Source organism: Leopardus geoffroyi, chromosome A2 (assembly GCF_018350155.1).
Source record: "Leopardus geoffroyi isolate Oge1 chromosome A2, O.geoffroyi_Oge1_pat1.0, whole genome shotgun sequence".
NCBI lineage: Eukaryota > Metazoa > Chordata > Mammalia > Carnivora > Felidae > Leopardus > Leopardus geoffroyi.
In genome coordinates this window covers 121,635,201-121,652,887 of record NC_059331.1, presented here as the reverse complement: position 1 = coordinate 121,652,887, position 17,687 = coordinate 121,635,201, and the positions used below count along the sequence as shown (strand labels likewise).

Sequence of the window (17,687 nt, the reverse complement as noted above, 5' to 3'; positions counted from 1 at the left end):
AGTCATCTAAGAAGTTGGGATGTCCCAGGAAAGAATGCAGAATGTGACAAAATTATCCAAGAGTATTACAAATGAATGAAATAATCTCACTGTGCGTCGTATGAAAAAAAAAAAAAAAAGACAGTGATACAAGTAAGTGTGTAAATGAATCAAAACTTTTAAGAATTAAGGTCAAGGAGGGGCGCCTGGGTGGCGCAGTCGGTTAAGCGTCCGACTTCAGCCAGGTCACGATCTCGCGGTCCGTGAGTTCGAGCCCCGCGTCGGGCTCTGGGCTGATGGCTCAGAGCCTGGAGCCTGTTTCCGATTCTGTGTCTCCCTCTCTCTCTCTGCCCCTCCCCCGTTCATGCTCTGTCTCTCTCTGTCCCCCAAAAAATAAATAAACGTTGAAAAAAAAAATTTAAAAAAAAAGAATTAAGGTCAAGGAATTCTATAGAAACCCCGGACTCTATATGACAGTGTTATTTCCCACAGAGGGAGTGGCTAGCCATTTTGAAACTGCTATCCATGCATACTGGTGTCCTGGAATTGGACCGTTTGTCGGTGAAAAATGGTGGCTGTAGGCCAACTGGTCGTTGGAGTAGGAGGTTAAGGATAAGCGAGAAAAAAATGTCTGAAGGTCCAGATGAACACCCAGCAATGAGGAGGTGCAGGACGTAGTTCACTTTGGACAGAGCGTTGCCAGAATTTGCACGGAGGGTCTGGCAGAAGCTTGGGTCTCCGAATTCCCAGGAACAGTGCTGATGGCAGTGCTTGCTCGGCTGTTGTTTCTCTTCTCCAACAAGGTCAACGGTACCCAAATTAAAACACTAAAAATATCCAGCGCCAGAGTTCCCGTCACATCCTACTAAACTCTTCAGGTCCCAGGCACAGTTCTTGGAAATCTGTGTATCTGGAAACCCATGTCGGGGCTACACTGGTAAGATATCTGTCCCAGCTGCTGTAGAACATGGTCATAAAACTCATCCAACCTCCTAATCTGGACATCTCACGTTTTGCCACAGAACTTTGCATTTTGAGTTCTAGGTGCTCGGCTCCCCACCCTTTCCCCTGAGGAAAGCATCTTAACCACCACAGTCTTAAGGTTTAAGTTGCGTCCGGATTTAATTACAAAAGAGCTAAAAGACCAACCGTCACTTCTCTGGAAGTGAGATCATCTGTTTCTGCATTTCCCCTTATTTTTCAGTGGAAACTCTTTGCATGCAAAAACCAAGCCATTCCCCTTTTAGTACCGGCACATCCAGCTTTTTTTTTTTTTTAATTTAAATTTTATTTTTTAAAGTTTACTCATTTATTATTTCTGAGAAAGAGAGAGAGAGAGAGAGAAAGAGAGGAGTGTGAGTGAGCGCACCGTGGGGGAGAGGCAAAGGGAGAGGGGGAGACACAGAATCCGAAGCAGGCTCCAGGCTCTGAACCGTCAGCACAAAGCCTGATGCAGGGCTCGAACTCACAAACTGCGAGATCATGACCAGAGCCTAAGTGAAATGCTCAACCGACTGAGCCACCCAGGTGCCTCACCAGCTCTTTTATTTTTTTTTTAAACCGTGTGAGTAATCTATCAGTACTTTATTCAAATGAACTTTGTATAAACCTTAGCCCCTTGCTCTCTGACATCTGTCTGCTCACGCAGGGGCAGGAAGGGAAGCTGCTGCCTTTATGCTGAAGCCCCTATTCCTCAAGCTGTCTTCACCCCTTTTAACCTTTGGTTACTCTGTCCTGAGAGATGGGAATTGAATTCAGCACCCATCTCCCTTTTTCAAGGATGCCCATGTTCCCAGGCTTTTAAGACTAAAATTTAAATGATGAGAAAACCTGATTTTAAAACCATGGCCGGACCCGGACACAACAACCTTGAAACTAAAAAAAAAAAAAGAAAGAAAGAAAAAAGAAAAAAACAAAGAGGCCAGCATTAGGAGTCCAGGGCTTGGCACCAGGAATTGTTAATAAATAAATCATAGTTTGAACAGTGTCTCAAAAACAGGTTGAGGTTTCATACCTTCCTTTTTTTTTTTTTTTTCCAGACAAAAAGAACCACCAAAAAGAAACATGCTCTCGTCCCACCAGATTATCTGCAAACTAATAAATTAACACCGCTGTCAAAGGGAGCACATCACTCCAGCATCCCTGTTTCCGTTAAAGGCTTTCTCTCATTCACCCCAGCTGAAACCTCGGATTCCTTCCTCTCTTCCTTTTGAAATAGACAACTTTCGCTGAGACCTGGTTCCTTCTTTTTACTCCGCTACGCACACGGGTCACTCTGGAGTCTGGGTACAGAGGCCGCAGCATGCATAGGGTGACAACAATGACAACGGCAATGAGGAAAAGAAACGGGAGGGCATTGGCGCGCGCCAGGCATCGTTCCGAGGGCTTGACATGTATTAACTCATGGAAAAGGCACTTGACCCGCCCACCCCATGATGTAAGTACTTGTTAAGGGTGTTATGTCCACTTTATAGATGAGGTGCACTGTTGACTGCTAGCGAGGGCAGAGCGGAAAGGTGAGGCCAGGCCAAGTCAGGGTCCCTTGGCCACCAGGCCCTACAGTCTCTAAGTAATGACACCCCCGGGCAAATAGCAAAGGTGAAAACCCAGGAATACATGGCAAGCCTGCAGCTGGGTGGGGGAGTGGTCCGATTATCCTCTGGCCTGTGACCGAGGTAGATGTTGCTTCACAAGGAGTGTGACAGCCAGCGCAGGAAGAAGGGGGCAGGGAGGGGGTATCGGCAGGAAAAGGAAGGGCAGGTGTTGCTGCGTAGAAGGCTGGGGCCCGAAGAGCTAAGTGCTAGGCCTTTGCCAGGGCTGAGTGATGGACTCAGAGCAGTCTGATTGGTGCCTCAAACGTGAGCCAGCGGCAGTCTTGGCAGGAGTACGACGGAGGGCACTTAAAATGGAAACTGCACAGGGTAACCCTAGCTCCGAGGCTGATACCCGCAACCGTAAACAGCCTGTACCTGAAACTCCCTCGTCAGGTAACATGGAACCTCCTGTGGGTGGACCATACTGGCCCACCTCCTTCTTTCTAAGAGTCAGCCCCCTATTCTCCTAAGGCAGGGGTTTTCAGCTTCTGGCCTCCCTTTGCTGACTCTGAAACGGATAAAGATTTTGAACACTGCTCAAATATGAAAGGGCACGAATAACAACCAAGAGGTGGGGCGGCGGGGGGGGGGGGATTCTGAAATTTCCGGAAAGCTCAAGATGTTCTCAAAGCTTTGTACCTGTCATAGATGATAATGTAAATGGATCTAGACCAACACTGAGAGGGTCTTACGTCAGGATCTGGTGATATTCTCATCCATTCCAGAACCTGTTTCCCCACCTCTCTGGTTGGCCCCTAGGACACCAGACCGGAGCTGCTCTGGGTATGTGCTTCTGTAGCTCTGTCATCACCCTAGGACCGCACTCTACTTCTGGGCCCTGTCGATGAAGAGGGGCAACCAAGGACTCCTTCTTTGTCCAATAGGTGATTCTCTACACCCTGCTTGATAGCTCTGTGGTCCATGCTGCTCACATCCTTTGTTTCCCTTGGGCCACTTCTTTTAACGCTGTTGGGCTGCTAAGAGCATCGTCACCGGCATGTTGGCAAGAAGGTAGTATGGCATAGTGGAAAAGGCTGGGCTCGATGGCAGGTTCTACAAGCTACTGTTCTGTTCTGGCCAAGTTAACACTTAAGGAAGCATCTGAGTTCAGTTTGCCAGTGGCTAAGCGATCTTGGTAGAGTGAGTCATCCAAGGAGGAAGCCATCAGACTTGCATCAGTGGGAGCCAGCCTTTCCTTACAGTTAAAAATAAGGATTCCAGAGGATTCCCTCCATTCAACTCAACACATCCCAACAGATTTATCATCTCTCCTACTTCCCCCACCAAAAAGCGGGACTCATGCTGCCGCTCTTCTGTTATCATTGCCTTTCTGCACGGTTCCTTTCTAAACCACGGGCATGTATTAATTTGATGTGCCCACTGGGCTCCTCACCAAGTTCTGATTTCTGTTCATCTGCAGAACAGAGATAACATATCCTGAGGGCAACAAGTGACCAGGTCCTTCTCAGCCCCAGTGGCCACGCTTGTCTACCCCCCGAGGGACTCCCTGACCCTTTATCACTTCATGGCCCTAGAGCGACTCTTTTACAATACGAGTAAATTTGAACACCCAGAAACAACCATGTCTCATGTTCCTCCTAAGAAGAAAGGCTGACATTCCCACCCCACCCCCCCAACCTCATCTTGAACTTAAGTTTAGTTCTGAACCGTCTAGCTTGGATGTGCGTGACACCTTCACAGAATAAGGTGAGTTGGCCAGGAGGTACTGCGTGCAAAGCAGCCAACAGGAACACGTCCTGGGAAGAATAAAGCACTCTGAATGACAACCCCCAGGGGGCCTGTGGAAACCACAGAGTGCCAGAATAACATCCCCTCCCATTTGGGCAACCATGCCAGGCTCTCCCCACCACTGCATGGCTGAATCCCTACAAAACACTCTGGGTATTCTCTCTCCCATCCCACCACCCCCTACCCTACAACCAGAAAATCTTTCCCAGACGCCATTTTCACCAGTCCCTCCCCTGGGTGAGAATGTTCAGTGGCTCCGCTGGTTTAAATACACCTCCATGAAGCACTTTCTGAAAACCCCAGTGGGTCTTTCTCTCACCTGCCTGCTCTGTGCCTAAAGTAGTCCTATAATTACGAATATTTCCTATTCTGACATGTGTGCCTTCCCAGCAACCCTGAGGGGTAAGTGTGAATGCCTTCATTTTTCACCACTTCAACCCAGTGGCTGCTGCATGCCAGGAATTCAATTTGTATTTGTTTGACTTTTGGTCTAAAATTTTCGACAAACACAGCCTCAGGGGGCGCCTGGGTGGCTCAGTTGGTTGAGCGTCCGATTCTTGGTTTTGGCTCAGATTATGATCTCACGGTCATGGGGATGAAGCCCTGTGGCGGACTCTGCACTGAGCGTGGACCCTGCTTGGGATTCTCTCTTTCTCCCTTTCCCTCTCCCCCACTTGTGCTCTCTCTCTCTCTCTCTAAAAAAAGAAAAGAAAAAAAAAAAAAAAAGAAAAAACAGACAGTTTCAGGTTGCTGCTCTTTAGGGGGACAATATCCAGAATGAATAAATGATAAACAAACAATATCTAAAATAAATGACAATCAGAAAGTGGCATAAAATATTATGCTAACAGGTCAAAACAAAGGAAAAAAGGAAATAAGCAGGATGGCAGAATTAAGACTATATATTTCGTATATATTAAAAAAAATTTTTTTAACGTTTTATTTTTTAAGAGACAGAGAGGGACAGAGCATGAGCAGGGGAGGGGCAGAGAGAGAGGGAGACCCAGAATCCGAAGCAGGTCCAGGCTCTGAGCTGTCAGCACAGAGCCCTATCTGGGGCTCGAACCCACAAACCATGAGATCATGACCTGAGCCAAAGGTGGATGCTCAACTGACTGAGCTACCCAGGTGCCCCTATATTTTTTAAACCTCTTTTGTAAAGTTATATTTCTTTCATCAGGAAAACATTTGACACATTTATATGTATACGGACAAAGAGCCAAATAGAAGTAAATACAGGAAATTATCTCCGTGCCATAATCCACAAGAAAAATATAAACTCTTGTTCTCACTCTTCTAGCTTTGTCAACATGAGGCTTAGTACTCTCACTCATTCAACAACACACAGTCCCTGAGCATCTCTTATGGGCAGGAACAGAGCAGGAGCAGCGGGAAAGCCAGATACTTCCACATATTACTGGCTGGATAAGACTCAGAAAGGTGCCAGCAGAGCAGAAACACCTGGAATCTACTCGAGCCACCTTGCTGGCATTTATGCAACATAGACAGGTCACTTCAGAATGTGTTGAGTGTGTAGCTCCAGGCATATGCTTCCAGCTGGCTGCTGAACATCTCCACTCAAGGGCTCCACTGGCATCTTAAATCAACACGTCCCCCCAAAACTCATTCTGTCCCATCCACCCCCCAAACATGTGTGCACGTGTAGACACACACACACACACACACACACACACACACACACACACACACCTGCCCTCCTTACACCTCTTGTGATACGGATCTCAGCACTCTCCTTGGAGTCACATAGGCTCAAAGCCAAGACTCCCTATTTCACACTCTCGACATTCTATAGCTGGTCAGTTTCACTTACTGTCAACTTCTCTTGCAAAACATATCTAATTCCTACCGCCCTTTCTAGTTCCACCACCACATTTTGAGCTTACTCTTCACTTCTCACCCACACCACTTAAACCACGGCGCCATTCTTAGCGATGGGAGGACGTCAACCTTCAGGTGTGTAGGAGGAGGTGGGAAGTCTGAGAGTCATGAACTTATTTATTGTTTATTTCAGTGATATGCATTTTTAAAGTTTATTTATTTATTTTGAAAGAGACAGAGACAGAGACAGAGAATGAACAGGGGAGGGTAAAGAAAGAGAGAGAGAGAGAGAGAGAGAGAGAATCCCAAGCAGGCCCCAAGCTTGACACGGGGCTCTAACTCACAAACTGTTGAGATCATGACCTGAGCTGAAACCAAGAGTTGGACGCTTAACCAACTGAGCCACCCAGGTGCCCCGAGAGTCATGAATGTAAATGGTCTCCTAATGGGCCTCTTGCTTTCAGAATCTTCATTCTTTAGTTAAACTTTCACATTGATTGTCCAATTTTCTTTAGATCTAGATGAGACACCCACAGGATGAGGATAAAACTCATCAGGCCTGGTGTTCAAGGCTGTCCAGAATCTGACCACATTGCATGTTTTCACCTCCCCCACCCCAACACTTTATATACTGCCCACTGCCCATGCCTGCCTTGTTCCCCATTCCCTATATGGGTCTTGCACTTGGTATCTCATTGTTAATACTCATGCATTCTCTTTGCGGGACATACTCTTCTCCTCCCATTCTGCCAACTAAAATAAGACTATTTTCCAAGGGCTAGCTATGAAGCCTCTCACAGAGAAGCCTAAGTTACTCCAAGAGTCAGAGTTGACTGTATTTCAACTCTCATCCACTTACCGTATAATAGCCACGTATTTTAGAAGTTTAACCTAGATAAGCAGATATCAACTGGGGGTTCCTGAGCCCTGGAGATCTACAGGAGACTGGCTCAGAGCCCTTCTTGATGCCCTTGGGAAGCCCAAAGCCTCCCAAAGATTTCTGCAGTTTCAGGGGAATTTATGTCTTGTGGGCACATTTGTTTCCAGGTTCCTTTTTTCACACATCATGTCTCTGCTCTACTCCTTATGGTCTCAGAAACACAGGTCAAAGCCTTCTATGAGCCTTTCCCTTCTTCTTCCACCCCACCCCCTGCACCCCCTCAGGGAAACCCCTAAACACGCACATCATTCAAGAGCCTAGCAGACTTACTTGAAATGTGGGTGGAGAATAGGAGGGTTTTTCAATCCAAGAATCAACAACCCCACATCAAGCCCTGGGCATCCCTGGCCCTCAAATGGCCTTTGCTCATCACAACACAGAAGGGTTTCATCTGGCCCAGCATCTCCGTAGCCACCTACCTCAAGTCAGTGTTCTGGCCCCTTCCCCCCATCCCCCTTCTTAACTATCTTTTCCTTCTGCCCAACTACTTATGAATGAAGCACATTCTTCCTCTGGCTTTGTGTGGTGCAGTATAGCCATTCTTATTTATTTATTTTTTGCCTCATTCCTGCTTTCAAGTTCCACCCGCCCCCCACAACCCATCCAGGGTTTATCAAGATGTGTTCCCAACACAGGTCCTTCCTTAAGAAGAATTCTGACTCCAGTTGCTAAGATCACATATTTCACATCTCGACATACATCTGTCTTCCCCAAGCAAGTTCCTTGAGGTGGAAGTTATGTCTTCATCAACGCTTCCAGTGCTCAGCACAATGTCTTCCATACAATAAACACTCCGAATATTCACTAAAATAAAATTAGGTTCTTTAACATGAAAATACAGCGTCCACTTTTTTTGCAAAAAGTATTTTTGTCATGAGAATCATAGAAGGGGCCCACCTGAGCCTCACACAACGTACTCTTATTAATGACGCTCCCTGCGTATTTTTAATAAAATGGGGCCACCTCAAATGCTCCCTTAAAAATACAGTAGCATCTGTTGAACAGAATGCCAGCAATTCCAGAGGACGGCAGAAATAAATTGAAGGTCATGACAGCTGCAGTGAATCAAAACGAGATGGAGGTTTGCGTTGTGCTTAATAACTGTCAAAAGTCTTCATGCAATTATGACAGGGGGAAGAATTTTGCATAAACTGAACAGATTTATCAGCTGAGGGAGTGAATTGTAGCAGAATAAAGGGGGGGCTATTTTTAGTTCACTCCTCTCAACTGTATTTTCGTCTTACACCTCCTAAAATTAGGCCTACTGATGAGGCTCTATGTAACCAGAGTGAGGTAGGCTGTTGCAACAATTCCGTCTGCAAATTTAGATACATCCCAGCCACCGTCCTTCCTTTGCACTGATGGAGCTCTGCCCCCCTTGGCAACTCGGTGAAGTCACCTTTGCACCCTAAGGAAGGGGCTGCACCCCAGCTCCAGGAAAAGCCATTTAAAGACCACCAGCCTACTGGCTCCCAGGTCAAAGACTGTTCAGATGGCGAAGCATCTGGAAGTCACAAGCTTTGTCAAGGAATTGAATGTCAATACAGTCAACAAACGTCAACCGCCTTCGATGTGCCAGCTACCACTTGATCTCCGGTACATTTAATCCCATTTTAGGAACCAATAATTCTTCTACAGGCAGAAAGTATGTAAGACACTGTAAAACATTAATACACAAACATTTTTTTAAACGAGCACTTAAAAACTTCTACTAATCTTTGGTTATTCTCTTCGTTTTGGGTAACCATGCCCTCAAAGAGATAGTTTCAAAGATGCCGAATCTTTAACAAAACACGGAATATAAGTCTTGATGAAAAATCTGATGTTGATAGCGGGGGGGGGGGCGGGCGGAGGGGAGCTGTACGTGTGCAGGGGCAGGAGGTATAAGGAAATTCTCCATTCTTTCCACTCAATTTTGTTACGAACCTAAAATTGCTTTGAATAATAAGGTCAGTTAAAAATAAACCACATACACACACAAAAACATTTCAGATTCTCATATTTAAATGGAAACACTTTAAAGAAAATCATAATATCAAAGCACTCTAGTCATCAAAGTCATGGGGTAGGGGTGAGGTCAAGGAAGGGTTGGAAGCCCCAGATACCATCGGTGGCCAACAGCTGGTCCGCAAGAGTTGGAAATCTAGAAAGTGTGTTTTATGATACCATTGGAGGACGCCCGCACAGAGTTTTTTGAATTTTTTTTGTTACCAAACAAGTGATTTAGACAACTGATAAGCCAGAAAAGAAAAACAAACAAACAGACCACAGAAGCCAACCACTGTGAAAGGGGCTGAGGAAAAGTTTGTGGAATTTTAAACAACGGCTGTGTCAACTTTTTGTGGAATGAAGTGGAGCATGATGAAACAAAAATCAAGAAAAAGAAAGTCACTTATTTATGTTTTTCTCAAATTGGAAAAAATGGTGCCATGATTGCTTCTGAAAGAGAAACAATTTGGTTTCCCTTCTGAAATGCTGGGTTATGAGGGAGCAAAGTTGAATTGCGCTAGGTCGCAGAGCCAGGACAAGGGTGAGATAAGGGAGGCGCTGAGGGTGCAAACTGAGAGAAGGTGGAAGTGCCCAGGGTGAGCGCCCCTCATCACCCCTGCTCTGTCTTCCACCCTGGTGAGCCCGGCAGCCATTTTAACCTAATCCCTTAATGATGAAGGTCTGTTGCCACTCAGTTCTGGCTCTCCATACACTCTTTATTCTTTGCTGCAATGAATACATATTACTTTGGATTCTGATCTTTCCATGTGTCTTATCCAAGGGGGAAGACCAAAGGACTTCACTGATTTAGCAATCCCACAGCCTAGCATAATGATTTGGAAGAAAACAGACATTAGAGGGATTTATGCCTAGTGACTGATAGGTTTTAAGATTTACTAATGAAAGGTAACAAAAGTAAAAAAAAAAAAAAAAAAATCCCTCACACTTCTTATGCCGCCCATGAGGTTCTTACTTGACTGTATCCTATGCTATCACCCTTCCGTTCAAGGGTATGATCCCATTTTCATGTTTAGGTCCAGTGATCCAGCAAGGCAAAACAAATATAAATAAATCAGAAGAAAAAAAAAAGCAAATTAGAATATCAAGGCTGATAATGACCTTATTTTGCCAATATTTAAAGAGAGAGCTATCAAGGATTCTACTTCTCAATATTTAAAAAAAAATTTTTTTTAATGTTTATTTATCTTTGAGACAGAGAGAGACAGAGCACGAACGGGGTTGGGTCAGAGACAGAGGAAGACACAGAATCTGAAGCAGGTTCCAGGCTCTGAGCTGTCAGCACAGAGCCCGACGCGGGGCTCGAACCCACGGACCGCGAGATCATGACCTGAGCCGAAGTCGTACGCCCAACCGACTGAGCCACCCAGGCGCCCCATCTACTTCTCAATATTTTAAAGTTGGAAGGAAACAAAGTTATTTACTAAGTGTGACCAAGATTTAGGGAAAGGAGAACTATAGTTTTTGAGGATAGATAAAGGAGATATATAACAGGGGAAAGGATGTGGAAGAATGAAGAAAGGTGGAAGGAGAAATATGGATATAACCATTGCTGTGCATATGAATGAAGGTGGGGGGTATGCCTGTAGGGTTTTCAGGGGAAAAAGACAGAAAAGGAAAGCCTGTGAGGGAGCTATCTCTCTCCAGCTACATCTCTATGTACATACATACCTATATATAAGAGAAACACACAAAAGAACACATATTCCGAGACAAAGACAGAGTTGCCACATAAAAACGGGGTACTCAGTTAAGTCTGAACTTCAGATAAACAAGAAAAATGTCAAGTTTAAGTATGTCCATATCTGTTCCCTACTTACACTAAAACAATGATTTGTTTTAGTTGTAGTACAGCTGTTTAACTGAAATTCATGTTTAACTAAGCGTCTTGTATTTTTATCTGCTAACTCTGGCAACAGAGAGAAAGTAATAGAGGGAAGGTGGCCCGAAAAAAAGTGAAGGAGACCAAGAAAAGAGAGAGTGAGATGATTGGGAAAAAAAAGGAAAAAAGAGGACTGACGTTCACTTTTTGTGGTTTCTCTGGTGCCATTAAAGACCCGAACCCACTCTGTACTTTCGCTAGGTCTACACCAGGACCTGCGAAGGCTCACCCTGGGTCCACCCATGCACTCCAGCCATAACTGAACCCCACCGCTGCAGCAGGAAATCAGCTAGTAACAGCAAGGTCCTGGGAAGGGAGCCAGCAAAGGCTATGCAGTGAGCAACCAGAGCGCTTTTCTTCGTGATGGCTGGAAGACCGTCCCATAATGGATGCTAAAATGATTTAAGGTTGCACGGAATCGACACAACTCTTGATCCGAGCTTCCAGAAATAGAAGTTATCTGTCCATTGATTCTGAAATGCATGACTCTTGCAGCAACCTCAGCAGTTTATGTCATTCGTAGCAAAGGCTTTGGAGGCCTTTAAACGAGGTCTTAGGGGCAGAAGGCCCCTTCGAATCAGAGATTCTGCGTGTTTCTAAACAGTAGACAAAAGAAGACAAAACAGAGAAAGCAAGAACAAAACAATCGATAAAAGCACAAAAAGTTGGGGGAAAGGACGTGCATACGCAGCAGGGGAGTGAAGAAACAAGCTGCAGATTCTGTCTGGGGGTGGCTGGCTCTGGGACCAGATTTGCCCCAAGTGACCTGTCCTCAAGGTGCGGTGGGGTAGCTGAGGGGGTGTCACCGAGATGGTGGAGGTGCTGAGGTTTCTGCACTGGCCGACGAATGAAGGCATCGTGTATGCGTTTGCCAGGGCAGCCATAACCAAGTCCCGCAGCCTGGGAATTTATTAAACAACAGGAACTTACTTCCCCACAGTACTGAGCCTAGAAGTCTGAGATCCAGGTCTCTGCAGGGTTGGTTTCCTGTGAGGCCTCTCTCCTTGGCTTGCAGGCGGCCGTCTCCTGCCTGTCTGCATCCCTATCTCCTCTCCTACAAAGACACTGGGTCTATTGGATTAGGGCCCAGCATAATGACCTCATTTAACCTTACTTTTCTCTGCATTCACCCTAGCAGTCACATTCTGAGGTCCTGGCAGTTAGGACTTCAACAAACGAACTGGAAGGGGACAGCCCATACCGTGCTGAATCTGTGACTCGGTGTGTAGGTCGTGTAGCTATAACCCACCTCCCACCACTGGGCACCTCCAACCTTTACCAGCAAGATCTTGGTAATTGTGAACAAACACCCTGGCTTAGGTCAGTTCTGCCGTAGGGCCCTCTGCGTGCCGCAGTGGGTCTGAGGTCCTCGTACGTAAAACAGGACACCCAATTTGACCCTGACCCATTTGAACAGTGTGTCAAGGTCAAACGGATGTTAAAATTAGCCCACCTGTTGCCGCACAGTGTTATCTGTAAGGAAAAAACAATATTGCATACCAGAATGCCCCACTCCGTATCTTCGCTTCCAATTTAATCTCACGGAGGATTAAAGGACAGAGCCACAGCTGAAAATTCTTTTGAGGGCCTCAGAATAGTGTTCTATAAATATAGAGAAAATTCTGGGAGGAGTACATCTCTGGTTCAACCTTTCAAATTCTTTTTATGCTGATGTCACCACAAGCAGGTGGCTTGCCTGTGTAACATGAGCTTTGTGTCACCAGCGAACTCCTGGGAGGGTGCGCTCTCATTCACAGAATACCAATTTCCGGAGAAGCTCCCAAGGCCAGGACCCACCCTTGGCACTGATCATGCTGTGAAGGGTAAGGCCGCATGACCTCCCTCCTTAGGGAGTTGATCAAGGTAGGGTGAAGACAGGCGATACACAAATTGTCTCAAGTGCAATGGCGTTTAAACTTGGCAAGATGCTACCAAGACGTGAATGCGGTATGAACTGTGAGCTTTCGTTTCATAATGAGTTCGCATGAATTCTAAAGCCAGTGAAAGGAAAAAGACCGTCCGTATGCACCATAACAACACCATCTAACACTTTTATGGCTGTTATTCCCTGCTAAGCACTTTACATGTATTAATTCATTCAGTCTTTGCATCAGCCATTATGAAGCAGGTAGTACTTAAATAGAGAACAAAACTAAGGCACAGAAAGTTTAAATAGTTTGCCCAAGGCCACTCAATTTCCAGGATAGAAACACAGGAAGGCTGGCTCGGAAATCTTCATCACTTTGCTGTGTTACCTCTAAAGAAGGAGCTACGCTAGTCGGGCAAAGATCCCTGTGGAAATGCAAATGGGGGAAGCACATCAGAGAAAATATTCTGCTAGTCCTGCTCTCCGGCCTCCTAACACTGGCTGTCTTGGGCTTGGAGGGCATGTCCCAGCCATCTCTGCCATAACTGCAGCCCTGGAGGCCAGGCGGTACAAGGGACAGCATGCAGGTGACGAAGTGCAAAGACTCCACCCGTTGTGCGACTCTGAGCAAGCACTTAATCTCTCTGGACCACCGTTCATCCGCCATGAATTGGCGATGATTCTAGTAGATGCTGCTGGGTCTCATCACCTGCCTGGTCTGCCTCGCCCGGAAGCTGACACCAGACAGCGCCCTGACATGCTAACTGCTTGTGGGTCTCTGTCAGAGGGATTCCCCGGAGGGGCGTGCGCTCCACGGTGACAAGGGTGACGAGGGTTGGTGGATAAAGCCCTAGCCTCTCGCCTGTCAGTAGCACAATCCAGGCAGATTCTAGAGTCTCTCAGGGGTCCCCTGCAGGATGACACCCCACTTTCCCACACACCGTTCACCTGCTTTCCTCTCTCCTCTATTTTGCTTCCTTGTTCCCTTGCCAGGGCTTCTAGGCATCACCTCTCAAATACACTACCTAGAGACCCTTTTCTCCAAGTCTACTTCGAGGGGAACCCACATTAGATAAAGCTCTTTTCTTTCTCACAGAGGATAAGGAAAGATCCAATGAGGCTCTATGGGAAGTTGTGAAATTGTCAAGCTGTTTACAGTAATATATTAGAGGATTAATATTTTCAATAATAATCCAAAGGTACTATTATAATTGCCATAGAAAAATGTCCATGGCAGATGATTTTGGATGCATACCCATTTTTTCCCAAACTTGTCCTCAAAACCTGTAACTCAGCCATCATCATGGGTCTGTGGCAAAAGCTCCAAGTTCGGGGCAGGAGGCAACAAAATCTGGTAGCAAACAGACACAGAGATTTCCCAAAATACACTGATTCCTCCAATGAAGAGGGCAAGGGGGACTGCCACCAGGGAGGGGACGACATACAAGAAGTTACAGCAGGTCAGAGGGGTCCTGAAGGTTAGTAGTGCTCTGGATGTCAACGCAGAAGAATTAAGGAACTGGGTGCTTGGGTGATTCTTGCTGGTCTTGGTTCTCCTGGGGTCAAGGCCTTAAAGTAACATTCGAGGGGCACCTGGGTGGCTCAGTCGGTTAAGCATCTGACTTCAGCTCAGGTCATGATTTCACAGTTCGTGAGTTTGAGCCCCGCGTTGGGCTCTGTGCTGACTGCTCAGAGCCTGGAGCCTGCTTTGGATTCTGTGTCTTCCTCTCTCTGCCCTTCCCCCACCCCACGTTCTGTCTCTCTCTCTCTCTCTCAAAAATAAATATTCAAAAAAAATTTAGAGTAACATTCCAGAATAGTGTATCCTAATACAGCTGTTCATTTCACCTAAAAGCTAAACCAAGGGAGAGTGTGTTTTTTGTGTGAGTTTAGAGTTTTCAAATAAAATCTCATTGGTTCCTCAAATCCTCCCTAGGATACTTTTCTCTCTTTGCTCACCCTCTTCCCATTTTGCACTTGAGAATCCAGTCTTTGAAGACAATGTTTAAACATCTATCTATCTATCTATCTATCTATCTATCGTACAAGCTGTGGAGGAGTAGAGTGAGAGAGAAAATCCCAAGCAGACCCTGCACTGTCAGCACAGAGCCCTATGTGGGACTCGAACTCACTAACCACAAGATCATGACCTGAGCGGAAATCAAGAGTTGGCTGCTTACCGGACTGAGCCACCCAGGCGCCCCTACAAATGTTTCAAGATTTAGAATAGCTTTACTCTTTAGGCATTACCTAGCAACAATTAAAACAAAATGAAGCAAGTCCTTGACAAAGTCAAATGAAATAAAATCAACAGCGACCCCCTGCCTCTCCCCTAGAGGACCGTCCCCATTGTGCGGCCTGAGAGGGTGAAGGGCAGGGACTCCCCAGGTCACACAGGGGACACGGGTGAGGCAGATGAGTGGGAAGCTGGGCTCCTGAAACTCCTGCTCGGGGCCAGCCCAACCGGCACGGACACGTGGCTGGTCTCACCAACCCACTTCTCTGCCAAAGCGCAGCAGGAAGGAACACCATTGAATTTCAGAAAGTTCGCCAAGCCTTCCACGTCAGTCACTTGACCACTACTCTTATCCAAGCCAAACAGGCCAAGTTTGGCGCTGTTACTAATGGAATATTTATGCGCCTCGAACACAAAATCATATTGTTCACGTTCACGTAAAATCAATGGAGGGAGGAGGTGGTTTTGTATGGCCCTGGCGAGGAGCAGCAGTCATGGTTTTGCCCAGGTGAGGGTCAGGGATCGCTGATTCCATGAAGTATTTGGTCAAAATAAGGAAGGGGAGGTTGAGCTAAAGTGACATCTCCAAAGAGGGAAAGAGGAGCTGATGTGTGAGTTTGCATGCTGCTTAGAAATTACTGGAATGGAAACGGGAAAACCAGTGTGCCAAAGAGAAAATCTTGGACACCAGGAAATGACCCTCACATCTTGCTCTGTCGGGCCCCGGGGGGAAAGGAAGATTATCGATCTCTGTCTCCCGACCCCCACTCTCAGGATCCTCCTGAGGGCAGCCTTTCCTGGCACAGAGACAGAAGGCCCCTGGACCCAAAGCCCCTAAAGTGAGTGCAACTGACAACAGGGCCTGGCAATAGCCGAACCGACGCAGGAGGGTTTACTGTACTCACGGAGACACGAGTGTGCAAGCCGGTGAGGCCGTGCTCTAAGCCGGGCTGTCGGGAGTGGTGGTAGCCCGTGTGCAGCGGGCACAGTGCTCTCTGCCCCCTGGGAACAACCATTACCATTGGTGGTGAGTCTCTGCTTGTACCCACACTGACCCTAGCTTTCTGCAGTTGCTCGAAACGGGGGAAGGAAGGGCGCACGCTCCCCTCGGTGGGTGCAAATCTCCATTGGTGGCCTTTGAGGAAGTGAGCAAGGACACGTCACATTTCCAGTGAGGCTTTTTCCCTTAGCTTTCCCTTAGGTTTTAAAAATCCTTCCTTTGGATACGATAAGGGCTTTTGGTGCATATTTTTAAGCAATAGTTATGGATTAATGGCCAAAAAAAAAAAAAAAAAAGTAACTCACCTACCAGTCCTGGTCTGTGTTTGCACGAGGGCCCCCTGAGCCAAAGGAACGGGTTTTACTGGGCCATTTTTGTCCTGTGTGACAAAGCCTCGAGGGGCAGCTGTGCTCTCTATTCCTGTCGCAGATCTGACCCCCAGCATGACTGTACTTTTTCTTCCTCCGGTGGAACCAATGGTAGTTTCTAAAAAATTTGAGTCTGCACGGCCAAAATGGCAGACGTCTATATTTCACAGTTGTGGGTTTTACTTTCTTATTTTTATTTTTTATTTTATTTTATTTTTTTTAATTTTTTTTTAACGTTTATTTATTTTTGGGACAGAGAGAGACAGAGCATGAACGGGGGAGGGGCAGAGAGAGAGGGAGACACAGAATCGGAAACAGGCTCCAGGCTCTGAGCCATCAGCCCAGACAGAGCCCGACGCGGGGCTGGAACTCACGGACCACGAGATCGTGACCTGGCTGAAGCCGGACGCTTAACCGACTGCGCCACCCAGGCGCCCCTTATTTTTATTTTTTAAAGTTTATTTATTTACCTTGAGAGACAGAGAGAGAGAGAGAGAGAGAGCACGAGCACAGGTAGGGGAGGGGCAGAGAGAGAAGGAGAGAGAGGATCCACAGCAGGCTCTGTGCTGTCAGTTCAGCATGGGCTCCAACCCAATAAACGGTGAGATCACGACCTGAGCCAAACCAAGAGTCAAAGTCAAGAGCCGAAATCACAACCAGTGACTGGGACACAACCAGGCGTCCCAGTTGTGAGATTTAAAGAAGTCCCTGGATGCCTGCGATCTGACTTCTTGAGATGCGCTGTTCACCTGCTCCCGAACCCACAAGGTTTTGTTTTGTTTTGTTTATGCTATAACATATTTCCTAAGCTACCTCGAGGGCCAAAGCTTTTGCCTCAGAGTTGGTTTCAAAGTTCCTCTTCCCTCACCCGCCTCCGGAATCGTTCCGCAACACAATCACAAGAGGCACGCAGTCAGAGAGCAGACAATGTCGAAGGTGAAAATTCTTCCATATCTGGGTGGGGTGACCTTGGTGCTGAGAAGGGTTGCCGGCTGGGAAAGTTCTGCCTTAGTAATTCCCACAATGTCCTCCGTGCTCGGAGCAGAAAACACCAGCTAGTGCTAGGTGTCCTTGTCCGTGGGCACAGGACGGTAAAGGCAACGGTTTTACAAACCGCTGTTTGTTATCTGGCGTCCGCACTAGGCCTCCAGGCTTATTTACATAAAAAGTAGCAAGGGATATCGTGATGGCCAGCCTCACAGCTTCTCCGACATTCCCCTTCAGAG

The 17,687-nt window shown here is 46.7% G+C and overlaps 1 protein-coding gene across 1 annotated transcript in view; it reads right to left on the bottom strand.

Moving 5' to 3' along the window:
- The window catches only part of WIPF3 (WAS/WASL interacting protein family member 3), a 52,091-nt gene extending 35,553 nt beyond the window's left edge, over window positions 1-16,538 (bottom strand). Inside the window, 5 exon segments of the mRNA XM_045496399.1 lie at window positions 11,757-11,890; window positions 12,444-12,463; window positions 15,322-15,498; window positions 15,999-16,228; window positions 16,403-16,538. Of these exon segments, the coding sequence (XP_045352355.1) occupies window positions 11,757-11,890; window positions 12,444-12,463; window positions 15,322-15,498; window positions 15,999-16,228; window positions 16,403-16,538 (697 nt within the window).
- Window positions 16,539-17,687: the final 1,149 nt, after the last annotated feature.